A 12,622-nucleotide genomic window follows, 5' to 3' on the forward strand; every position below is an offset into this window, starting at 1 on the left:
AAGCCGGAAATCTTTAGAGTGTGATGGTGGCTGGTCCAACATGGGTTTTAGTTCTTGCTTTGGGTCAAACTTTGAGAGGTTTTTACTTCTCTTCTTCTTCTTCTTCTTCTCTCTCTCTCTCTCTCTCTCTCTCTCTCTCTCTCTCTCTCTCTCTCTCTCTCTCTCTCTCTCTCTCTCTCTCTCTCTCTCTCACACACACACACACACACACACACACACAGGCTACGCACATGCAAGCCGGGTGAGCATTTCCGATGCAAAAGTGCATTGAGCCCACATTCGCAAACCCACCATAGCCTTGTACACAACCATCGCCTCCTTCACCGCCGTCACCACAAAGTCACTATACCAATTCTATCATTCACGACTGTGGAAAGCCATTTGCATGGCGGGAAGAGGTTTGATTACTTCGTTAGCGTAGTGGGCAATTTCAAATCCTTGGCCTGTCGTTAGCCCACGTGGCTCCTCTTTTTTTTTTTTTAAACCAATGCTGAAAAGCTCTAAAAAAAACTACGCCGTCAAACATGTCGCACTTTTTTAATCGTCGTAGGGAGATCACACTCATCATGACAGGCAGCGCTCACGACTTTCAGAATTGTCAAGCTCCCTCTCTTTGTTCGAAATGTCATCAGTTTTCACAGATGCTTCACATATGGCCTCTCTCCATATGCAATCACCTAGGCATGCATCTTGAAGGCATGTGGCTCTACGCAAGAAAAGTCACTATTACATTTTTAGTTAGAGGCTCTTCAAAAAAGATGTCCTGCTTAGCACTGCCTTGGTCGACTTTCAAAATTGTCAAGCTCCCTCTGTTCGGAATGTCATCTGCGAAGCGAGGGCCTCTCTCCAGATGCAATCACCTAGGCATGCATCTTGAAGGCATGTAGCTCTACGCATGAAAATTCACTATTACATTCTTAGTCAAAGATTGTTGAAAAAATATGTCGGTGTCTTGGTTGATATGTATGCCAAATGTGGTGCACTTGAGAAACCACAAAAAGTGTTTGAGGCAGAAAGCGCTATGTTGTTTTTAGCAGATGTAAAGAAAGTATATCTCTCCAAATTCAATCAAGGCATGTGGCTCTACGCAAGTGCTCAAGGAGCTTCGTGTCCTGAGTGTGGACTCTTACAATGCGCTGATTGGATGATTTGCTCCACAAGGGCAGCGCCAACAAGCTCTATTCTATTTTTAGCAGATGCGAAGCGAGGGTCTCTCTCCATATGCAATCACGTACGCATACATGAAGGCATGTAGCTCTACTGAAGAAGCTGTTATGGGCACAGAAAGTGCTTGAGCAGCTTCTTGTCCGGAATGTCGCCTCTTGAAATGCATTGATCGCGGAATGTGCACAACAAGAACATGGCTTTTGAATGAAGATGCCATGCATGGGACTGTCTTCGTCAATATGTATGCCAAATGTGGTGTGTTTGAGAGAGCACAAAAAGTGCCTCTATTTTGTTTTTAGAAGATGCGAAGCGAGGGTGTCTCTCTAGATGCAATCATGTATGCATGCATGAAGGCATGTCCAGAATGTTGCCTCTTGAAATGCATTGATTACGGGATGTGCCCAACAAGAATAGGGCAAGAAAGCTCTAGGTTGTTTTTGGCGGATGCAAAGCAAGTATATCTCTCCAAATTTAGTCAGGGCATGTGGCTCTACGCTAAGTGTTCAAGGAACTTCGTGTCCTGAGTGTGGACTCTTGGAATGCGCTGATCGAATGATTTGCTCCACAAGGGTAGGGCCAGCAAGCTCTATTCTGTTTTTAGTAGATGCGAAGCGAGGGCCTCTCTCTTGATGCAATCATGTATGCATGCATGAAGGCATGTCCGGAATGTTGCCTCTTGAAATGCCCATTGATTACGGGATGTGCACAACTAGAACATGGCTGTTGAAATAAGATGCCATGCTTGGGAATGTCTTGGTCGATATGTATGCCAAATATGGTGAGCTTGAGAGAGCACAAAAAGTGCTAGAGCAGTTTTTTGTCCAAAATGTTGCCCCTTGGAATGCATTGATTGCGGGAAGTGCGCAACAAGAGCAGGGCAAGAAATCTCTAGGTTGTTTTCAGCGAATGCAAAGCAAGTATATCTCTCCAAATTCAGTCACCTATACTTTTGTCTTCAAGGCATGTGGCTCTACGCAAGTGTTCGAGGAGCTTCATGTCATGAGTGTGGACTCTTGGAATGCATTGATCGAATGATTTGCTCCACAAGGGTAGGGCCAGAAAGCTCTATTGTGTTTTTAGCAGATGCGAAGCAAGGGCCTCTCTCCACATGCAATCATGTATGCATGCATGAAGGCATGTCCGAAATGTTGCCTCTTGAAATGCCCATTGATTATGGGATGTACACAACAAGAACATGGTTGTTGAAAGAAGATGCCATGCTTGGGACTGTCTTGGTCAATATGTATGCCAAATATGGTGTGCTTGAGAGAGCACAAAAAGTGCTAGAGAAGTTATCTGTCCAGAATGTCTCCCCTTGGAATGCACTGATTACGGGATGTGCGCAACAAGAGAAGGGCAAGAAAGCTCTAGGTTGTTCAGTGGATGCAAAGCAAGTATATCTCTCCAAATTCAGTCACCTATATTTTTGTCTTCAAGGCATGTGGCTCTATGCAAGTGCTCGAGGAGCTTCATGTCATGAGTGTGGACTCTTGGAATGCATTGATTGCATGATTTGCTCCACAAGGGCAGGGCCAGAAAGCTCTATTTTGTTTTTAGCAGATGCGAAGCAAGGGCCTCTCTCCAGATGCAATCATGAATGCATGCATGAAGCCACGTAGCTCTACACAAGCTTGTATTGGCACAAAAATTCACAATTATATTGTTAGTGAGAGGCTGTTGGATGCAAAGAGAGGGCCTCACAAAACGTGCCTGAGGAGCTTCCTATCTCAATGGCAGGCAGGGTCTCTCTATATGCAATCACCTACACCTATGCAGGCATCTCGAAGGCATGTGGGACAACAGATGCAATCGTAGGGAGGGTCTCTCTCCCGAATGCCGTCTCTTGGAGTGCATTGATTGCAGGATACATGCAACAGGAACATGGCCAGAAAGCTCTCGTTTGTTTTCAGTGGATGCAAAGAGGGGACCTCTCTCCAGATGCAATCACACACGCATGCATCTTGACGGCATGTGGCTGTACGCAAGATGTCGATATGGGCTTGAAAATTCTCTTTAATAGTGGCTGTTGCAAAAAATTGCCGTGCTTGGCAATGCCTTGATTGATATGTATGCAAATGTGGTGCGGGATGTTTTCTCTTGGAACATTATGACTGCAGCATATGCCCGACGTGGGCTGCATCGAAAGCTGTGCGCTGTTGACATGGGCTTGAAAATTCACTCTCATATTGTAAGTCGACGGCTGCTACAAGACATTGTCGTGCTTGGCAATGCATTGGTCGATATGTATGCTAAATGTGGTGCACTTCAAAAAGCACAAAACGTGCCTGAGGAGCTTCATGTCCGGAATGGCGTCTCTTTGAGTACATTGATTGCGGGATACGCACAACAAGAGCAAGGACAGAAAGCTCTCGACTGTTTTCAGCGGATGCAAAGCGGGGGCGCATGGACAAAAAGCTCTCGGCTATTTTCAGCGGATGCAAACCGAGGGCCTCTCTCCAGATGCAATCACACACGCGTGCATCTAGAAGGCATGTGGTTGTCGCAAGATGCCAATATGGGCTTTAAAATTCGCTTTGATATTGTTAGTCAAGGGCTGTTGCAAAAAAATCTCGTGCTTGGAAATGCACTTCAAAAAGCACAAAACCTGCCTGAGGAGCTTCATATCCCTGATGCCATCTCTTGGAGTGCATCGATTGCAAGATATACACAACAGGAGCACGAATAGAAAGCTCTCGGCTATTTCTAGTGGATCTGAAGTGAGGGCCTCTTTCCAAATGCAATCACATACGCGTACATCTTGAAGGCATATGTTTGTAGACAAGATGCCAATGGGGGCCTCTCCCCATACGGGATCACCTATGTGTCCACATTGTAGGCACGTGTCTCTATGCAAGAGGCTAATATGGGCACAAAAAATCAGCTTTTTATTGCTGTTCAGAGGTTGTTGATAAAAGATGACGCGCTTGGCACAATCTTGGTCGATAAGTATGACACATGTGTTGCACTTCAGAAAAGTGACGGTTTCTCACCAACCGAACTCTCTTGGGAGTGCTTTTATATCCAGTTATGTCAAGCAAGGGCAGGTGAGGAAGCTTTGAAATTAATTTCTAAGATGCAATATGACATGAGCATGTTCTTCATGACCATTTTGCCCGAAATGTTGCTTGTCAAATGCATTAAATGATGAGAATGGCGTCTCTTTCAATGCATTGGTAGCGGGATACGCACAGCAGGAGCAAGCCCAGAAAGCTCTAGGCTATTTTCATCTTTCTATCTGCAGTGTGGACTCCTTGAATGCACTCACTGTGGGATGTGCGCAACAAGAGCAAGGCCAATGGGCGATACAGGAAAGAAGTTGTGCTTGGCTTTGCCTGGGACTATGTGTACGTCACATACGGTGCTCTTCAGAACACTTGAAAAGCGCCCGAGAAGCTTGTTGTGCGGAACACCGCCACAAGATCGCAAGAAGGGTCTCTATCAAGATGCAATCAACTACGCCTACACAAGAATGTGGAAGGCATGTGGGTCAGCAGATGGAATCACATACGCACCCATAGATATTAGAATTCATGATATGATCGCTAGTCTGTTGAAGATGATGAAACAGGAAATTAGAGTAGGAAGAAGATGGAGAAGGAGAAGACATTGAGCTAGTGTATGAGATCTCTGCAGTCTATCTCTCTGTATTAGAATAATAGAGTATGTACACACTTAGAGCTACAAAGCTTATATGAGACCCTAAGAGATAAGGTGTCCTTTCACACCAGATGTCCAGGGGGAAAAACCCAGTGGGAGAAAAGTGCCCCTGGTGAAGCGCGTATACACACTAACACTACTACATGTCTACAAATCCCCCCTGTAGTGATAGTGTGAATCCGTACAAGGTAGCAGATCATCATGTGTATGAGAGTAAGCCCAAAGCTTTTCGGAAAGCTTCAAACTTTTCTCGTGATAACGCCTTCGTAAATAGATCTGCACTGTTATCCTGTGTAGGACAGTAAGTTAGTGTGATCTCCCCTGCATGTAGCCTTTCCCTGACATAGTGGTAGTGAACCTCTATGTACTTTGTTCTTGCATGAAATACTGGATTCCTTGCAACTGCCATAGCACTTTGACTGTCAGTGAAAATGGTAGTGCATGCCTGTTGACACTTACAAAGATCTGCCAATAACCTGCGTATCCATACACAATCAACTGTTGCCGTGAAAGCTACCCTGTACTCAGCTTCACAAGTTGATGTAGCCACTGTGGGTTGCTTCTTGCTTAGCCAAGATATACATGCATTTCCCAAGAAAAAACAATTCTCACTTGTGGAATGTCGTGTGTCAAAATCACCAGCCCAATCTGAATCGCTGTAACCAAGAAGCTGCATAGAACTGTGCTTTCCATATATATCCCCCCTTGGAAAGAACATGGAAAGATTAGGGGTACCTAAAAGGTAATCAAGTATGCGCTTCACAGCCTACCAATGATGCATACCTGGGCTGTGCATAAATTTGCTTGCTTGTGAAACCCTGAATTGAATGTTTGGATGAGTGTTGCCTGCCAAATATATCAAGCAACCAACCGCTGTTGCATAAGTATGTACATCAAAAGGTTCTCCAACATCGTGCATGTTCAACTTTGATCCACTTTCTACGGGTGTAGAGATTGGTTTACAATTTTGCATACCAAACTTGTCCAAAATTTTATGAAAATATTTTGCCTGCAACATGTATACGCCATCCTCTGATTGCACAAACTGAATACCCAAGTAATAATGTAGCAAACCAAGATCAGACATCTCAAAGGTTTTTCTCAAAGCATTTTTAAACGCTTCAATTTCATCTGCAGTATTGCCTGTAAGAAGCATATCATCCACATAAAGTGTTAGCATAATGAGAACTCCATCTCTCTTTTTGACATACAAAGTACTTTCTGTTGGACTATTCTGAAATCCCTGGCCAATCAAATAAGTATGTATCTTCTCATACCATGCTCTTGGAGCCTGTTTGAGACCGTACAAAGCTTTACGCAATCTACATACCTTTTTCTCTTGACCTTTTACAACAAAACCACTTGGTTGACTTACATAAACTTCTTCCTGCAAATCACCATTCAAAAAAGCAGTTTTGATATCCAACTGATGCACTTTCCAACCATGATGAGCAGCAATTGCAACTAGTGATCTAACTGTGGACGCATGAGAAGTAGGAGCAAAGGTTTCATCATAATCTATGCATTTCTGTTGCGCATAGCCTTTTGCCACAAGCCTTGCTTTTTTCCTTTTTACCTTAAAAACCCACTTTGTACCAATAGGCTTTTTACATGTAGGCAAGTCCATTAGATCCCATGTATGATTCTTATGAATAGAATCAATTTCTTGCTGCATAGCATCTTTCCGCTGAACACACTCTAAAGCTTGTTCAAATGAATCAGGCTCATCTGCATCACAAAGAGTGCTAAAGCAAGCCAAATCTACTTGCTCTCTGTCAAAAGTAGTACCAGCACGTGTTTTTCGTGGCAACGGTGCATCCAACTTGCTATCCTGCAAAGTTTTTTGAACCCATTTAGGTAAGGTTCTTTCTTCCCTGAGAACTTCTTGCTCTTCACACACAATTTCCTCTACATCATGAGGTGTCACATGCTGATCAAAAGATTGATCAAGATTATCAACCTGTTGTGATTCTTGATTCTCCACAAAAGAAGGAAGCAAACCTTCAAATACATCATGTGTCTGCATATGAGGTATATCAAAAGCAACCATAGGTTGAGCAGTAGTTTTTGCAAAAATTACATCACGAATTTCAAAAATCTTGTTTGTAGCAGGATTGTAAAGTCTATAACCTTTACTTCCACTACTGTACCCCACAAATATACATTTGATTGCCTTATCATCAAGCTTCCCACGTAACTGCTGAGGGATGTGAGCATAAGCAAGACAACCAAAAACACGAAGATAACTGACTGAAGGTTTTCTGTCATACCAAGCTTCATATGGAGTAATGGTCTTCAAGGCACGAGTAGGACACCTGTTCAAAACATGTGCTGCACAAGCAACTGCCTCCATCCATAGCTTATGAGGCAAACTCTTAGCCTTGAGCATACATCTAGCCGTCTCCATTAAAGACCTGTTCTTCCTTTATGCAACACCATTATGTTGTGGTGTGTATGGCATAGTGCATTGGTGTTTAATGCCTTTCATTCCCAAAAAATCCTTAAATGCACCTGACATGTATTCACCTCCTCGATCGGTACGAAGAGTCTGTACTTTGCAACCTGTTTCATTTTCAACCATGGCGACATAATGTTGAAAAATTGCAAACACATCTGACTTTGCTTTGAGTGGATACACCCAACAAAACCTGGAAAATTCATCAATGAAGGTCACAAAATAAAGACTGTTTCCTATAGATGGCGTCCTCATAGGACCACATACATCACTGTGTACAAGCTGCAACTTTCGTGTCCCTCTAACTGAAACATCCTACGAAAATGCAAATCTGTGCATCTTTCCAAGAACACAACCTTCACATACATGTCTTGGTGGCATCTCCAATAAAGACAAATCATGCAGCATATTATGACGTTGTAAAGTCATCAAACTGCCATAACCAACATGCCCAAATCTAGCATGCCACAACTCAGCATCCTGCATGGCCTGAGTCTTTGTTTTTGCAATACATACCTGAATCTGCTTTTCATAACGATCTAGCACAAATAGTCCATTTTCCAGCGTACCTGTAGTGATAAAAGAATAACCATTCTCTCGATCTCGTACAACACATCTGTCATCCTCAAAAATGACCCGAAGACCATTTTTTGCAAGAGAGGATACAGACAACAAATTCTTCTTGATCCCTGGAACATATAAGACATTTGGCAAGCATAAATATGAACCATCTAAAATGGTAATCAAAATCTTACCAACGCCTTTGATTGGATAAGAAGCATTATTTGCACATGTCACCTTCTTTCCTGCTGGAGCTGCATCCAATGAACAAAACAAATCCTTCCTTGAAGTAATATGCCTGGATGCACCACTATCAAAGTACCAAATCATTTGTGTCTCGTCAACACTATAAGCAGAAAAATCTGAACATACTACGAAAGCATAAGAATCCTGCACAAAGTTTGCAGACTCTTCTTTAGCTGTAGAAGAATCACCAGAAGCTGAAACAACCAAACTTGACTCTTTCTTCTTTTCTTTAGCAATTCGCTTTCTACACTCACTAATGTAGTGACCAGGTTTCTTGCAGTAGTGACATTTACCTTTCTTCTTGGACTTGTCGGAATCACCTTTAGACTTCTCTGAAGACTGTCCTGCACCAGACTTGGAGTGATGAGCACTCTCTTTACCCTTGTTTTTGTTATGTACAACAAGAGCATGATCCATACCATCCACCTGTAAAGACTTGTTCTTACGTGATTGATCCTCCTGCAATAGCAAAGCCACTAACTCTTCAAAATGAAGAGGCTCAGGATTAGCTCGCAAAGACAGAGTCAAAGAAGTCTGAAAAGTCAAATAAGATGGTGGTAGTGAATTGAGTGTTTTGGAAACCAAGTCCTTCTTTGGAATCACTTCATCAATGCTAAGCAATTGCTCTTTAAGATCCCTGATTTTTGTAAGATGCTCGACGATATCGTCACCTTCGTCCATCTATATTTTGTCAAGTTGTTTCTTCAAAAACTCTATTCTGGCAGCGTTTCTTCCTCCAAACATAGCTTGCAGAGTGTTCCAAGCATCCTCAAAAGTTCTGCAAGATCTGATATGTGGTGTGATTTTCCTCTTTATGGTTAAGGCAATCACAGCCATAGCTTGAGCATCTTTAGTATCCCATTTCTTTTGCTCTTGAGTGACTTGTGAGGGTCCTGCACCAACAGCTGCACCACGACCAGGCGTGGCAGGTGCAATGCTACCTGGACGAACTTCATCTCCAGATACATAATCCCACAATCGTTTACCAACCAAAACATTTTTGGCCATAAAAGACCAAAGAGAATAGTTGGTACCATCCAATTTGTCTTCGGATGTAAACGCACCAAAAATCTCTTTCTCCGTAGATTGAGCCATACTGTGGATGCACACAAGAGAGCAAAAGAACCTCCAAGAGATTCACAAATCTCCTCTCCAATGCAAGCAAAACTCTACACAAAATCTCAGCACAAAGCTAAGACAAGCTGCTTCCCAAAAGAACTGTTTACCTTAAGAAAATCTGTCAAAAAGCACACCCTCTTGATCTAAACGCCTCCGAAAAGTAACTTCTGCTACGCTGCTTAGAACAAAATTCTGAGGGCTCGAACGGCTTCAAAAGGGAGGTAAAACCGCACGTCACCTGCTGAGAATACTCCCGGAATGTCGAGGATGCTCCCACGAGCAAATTTTCCGAAAACTGCATCAAAACTGCGATTGCGTGCGTGGATGCGAAAACGCAAGTAGAGGCTCTGGAAATCACCTTGCTCTGATACCAATTGTTGAAGATGATGAAACAGGAAACAGAAGGAAGACAACAACTCAGAGTAGGAAGAAGATGGAGAAGGAGAAGACACAGAGCTTGTGTACTAGATCTCTGTAGTCTATCTCTCTGTATTAGAATAATAGAGTATGTACAAACTCAGAGCTACAAAGCTTATATGAGACCCTAAGAAATAAGGTGTCCTTTCACACCAGATGTCCAGGGGGAAAAACCCAGTGGGAGAAAAGTGCCCATGGTGAAGCGCGTATACACACTAACACTACTACATGTCTACATAGTCAACGTTTGTTGGGAGTACAATTTCATGCTTGGTGGTGGTTTGATCGATATGTATACAAAATGTGGTGTTCTCACAATAGCACAAAAACTTCTTAAAGGGTATCCTCCCTGGGGTGTCATCTTTTGTAGCGTGTTAAGTGCAGGAGATGCCCAACATTGTTGATGCAAGGAAGTCCATTGGCGATGGACATTCAATCACGCGGTGAGTAAGCATTATCATTTTTTGATTTTTGACACTGAGAGCGCAGTTAATGAACGCATTGAAAATTGCACGCTGCCATGGCAATGGCACGTTCCCTCGTATTATAAAAATTGGGGAAGATTGTGCAAACTCCCCTATGCAAGGAGACTTGCATGTTTCCTTTTTTTTTGAAACATAATAATGGAACAACAAACAATAACATTGACATCTTGTATGATCATGAACATTGAGCTTGACAAAACTCTTAACACTCCTTGTGGTTTTTGGCTAGGTATCCCTTTGAAGCATTACGATCAGTAAACAAATTTTGTGAAGGTACACCACTGAACCACGACGATCGGTATCCCAAACACTCTCAAGTAAAAACTATAACACTCTTTCATGAAATCTCTCTCTCTCTCTCTCTCTCTCTCTCTCTCTCTCTCTCTCTCAGTTTCCAATATTTTGTTCGATCTCAATTCGATGGAACATAGCTAACGTAGCATTCTAGTTACTTTGTTAGTGTAGAAGGCAAAATCTCAATTCTGGCTCCACGTTCGTCCACGTGGCTTTTTGTTTTGTTACTTCGTTCACGTAGAAGGCAACATCTCAATTCTGGCTCCACGTTCGTCCACGTGGCTTTTCGTTTTGAAGGTCTGCACAATGCCGAAGTTAAATAAAACAAGAACGCTGCACTTTGGAGTGCATTGATTGTTGCAGAATATGCTCAATACCAGGAAGCTCGGGGCTGTTTTCGGCAGATGTAAAGAGATGGCATCTCACCAAGTGCAATCACCTACACTTGCATCTTGAAGGCATGTGGCATTATGCAGACGTTGATATGGAAAAAGGCTATTGAAAAAAGACGTTGTGCTTGGAAATGGCTTGATTGACATGTATGCCAAATACTTACGAAGCTCAGAAAAGTGCTCGATGAGCTTCCTGTCCAAAATGTCATCTCTTGGAACGCACACACTCTCTCTCTCTCCCCGAGCAATAAATGTGTTAAGACAGAACTAGAAGTATTAATCTGCTTTATACTGTCATCTTCGTATCTGCTCCTATGTACTGCACACTACAATGCAGCTAACGAAGCACTCTAGATGGTCTGCATAGTTTGCAAACACGCGAAAAGGTGTGGAGCCTGCTGCTACAATAAGAATCGCCGCTCGACGGGTTTGCATGCCACCCTCTACCGGACTCTCACTAGAGTCGACAGGTATGGGTGGTTTAAGTGCCCGGACCCCATATTGAGTCGGACTTTTTCGTGTGAAAGCTTCCTAGGGTGAAACCTTCTGTTTTCTCTCTTCATCGTTCGACTGCGCTCCTGCGGCACGATGGTGAGTTTTCGGAGTAGAGGAGCTCCTGGCTATGTTATTGTGTTGATGGCCTGCGAATTGCTTGGTCTTAAGCTCGTTGATTTCTGTTTGATCTGTTGCGCAGCCTTCCCATAAGACCTTCATCATCAAGAAGAAGCTCGCGAAGAAGCAGAGGCAAAACCGTCCCATCCCGCATTGGATCCGCATGCGCACCGACAACACCATCAGGTACTTGACAGATCTCCCCATTTCAAAAGCTTCTGCTTCTCTCAATGTCTAGGTTGGGCTTGAACCCTAGGTTGTCGCAGTACAGCAGCTTCGCAAAGCTTGTTTTGTGCACAGTACCTCTTTTGCTATTGCATGCACAATAGTATGCAGGTGATTTCCTTCTCATGCGAGATCGGATTGTGCATCGTAAACTCAATTATTTCGTTTTCTTCTTGGTCAGGTACAATGCCAAGCGAAGGCACTGGAGAAGGACCAAGCTTGGTTTGTAGAAATGCTGCGAGCTAAGTCACATTTTTGACAAATGTAGTAATTGCTTTGTTTAAGTGGGGGAATCTGTCCTAGGGGGTAATGTTTCAACTTGTACCTCCTGGCGGGTTTTGCTCATGATGACTAAAAATGTATTGGGATTGAGAATACTTTTGCTTAGTGCTTCGGCTGTCTCAATATGTCTTCTGTTCTTTCTGGTTATGGTTTACATATACTTGATAGCAGTTGTTATATTTGGCTCATTTGGCCAATGCCACATCCCGCAGAGAGTATCATTCAGTAGCCAGCCTGAGGTTTTTGGTCTTTTCGAATGTAGTATCGGTGGCTGTTCTGCTTAACATCCCCACGTCTGAACTTCTTTTGGAACTGCACCCAATTGTGGTGGAAGAAAGTGGTATTATTCACGATGAAGTCTCTTTGTGTTTTTGTTTTGAGATGTGTTCTCGTGTCCCAGCTTTTCAGAAAAGGAGTGAGAAGTTTCCTTTCAGAGTGGCTCAATTTTTGATGATGTGCATTGCTATAGTTTCTCACATTTTGGTCTGCTTTACACTCTGTGCTTATGTGTATTTCAGCCCATAGCTTTTTGCTTGTGTAGCAGGACAACATACGATTTGTCCTTTGCTTGTGAATCTATCATCATTGCCCAAATGTGAAGTGACTTACTCTTTGTCTTCTGTGCTTTCTGGTTATGGTTTACATATACTTGATAGCAGTTGTTATATTTGGCTCATTTGGCCAATGCCACATCCCGCAGAGAGTATCAT

General features: G+C 43.0%; 1 protein-coding gene across 1 annotated transcript; it reads left to right on the forward strand.

The window, feature by feature from the left end:
- Positions 1–11,244: 11,244 nt before the first annotated feature.
- Positions 11,245–12,269, forward strand: LOC147435058 (large ribosomal subunit protein eL39-like). Its single transcript, XM_086491422.1, has 4 exons — positions 11,245–11,384; positions 11,488–11,591; positions 11,812–11,852; positions 12,084–12,269. Exons 1-4 carry the CDS (start codon positions 11,382–11,384, stop codon positions 12,194–12,196), a joined length of 261 nt encoding a protein of 86 aa, XP_086347548.1. The 5' UTR covers positions 11,245–11,381; the 3' UTR covers positions 12,197–12,269.
- Positions 12,270–12,622: the final 353 nt, after the last annotated feature.

Source organism: Adiantum capillus-veneris, chromosome 19 (assembly GCF_014529385.1).
Source record: "Adiantum capillus-veneris isolate H3 chromosome 19, ASM1452938v2, whole genome shotgun sequence".
NCBI classification, from domain to species: domain Eukaryota; kingdom Viridiplantae; phylum Streptophyta; class Polypodiopsida; order Polypodiales; family Pteridaceae; genus Adiantum; species Adiantum capillus-veneris.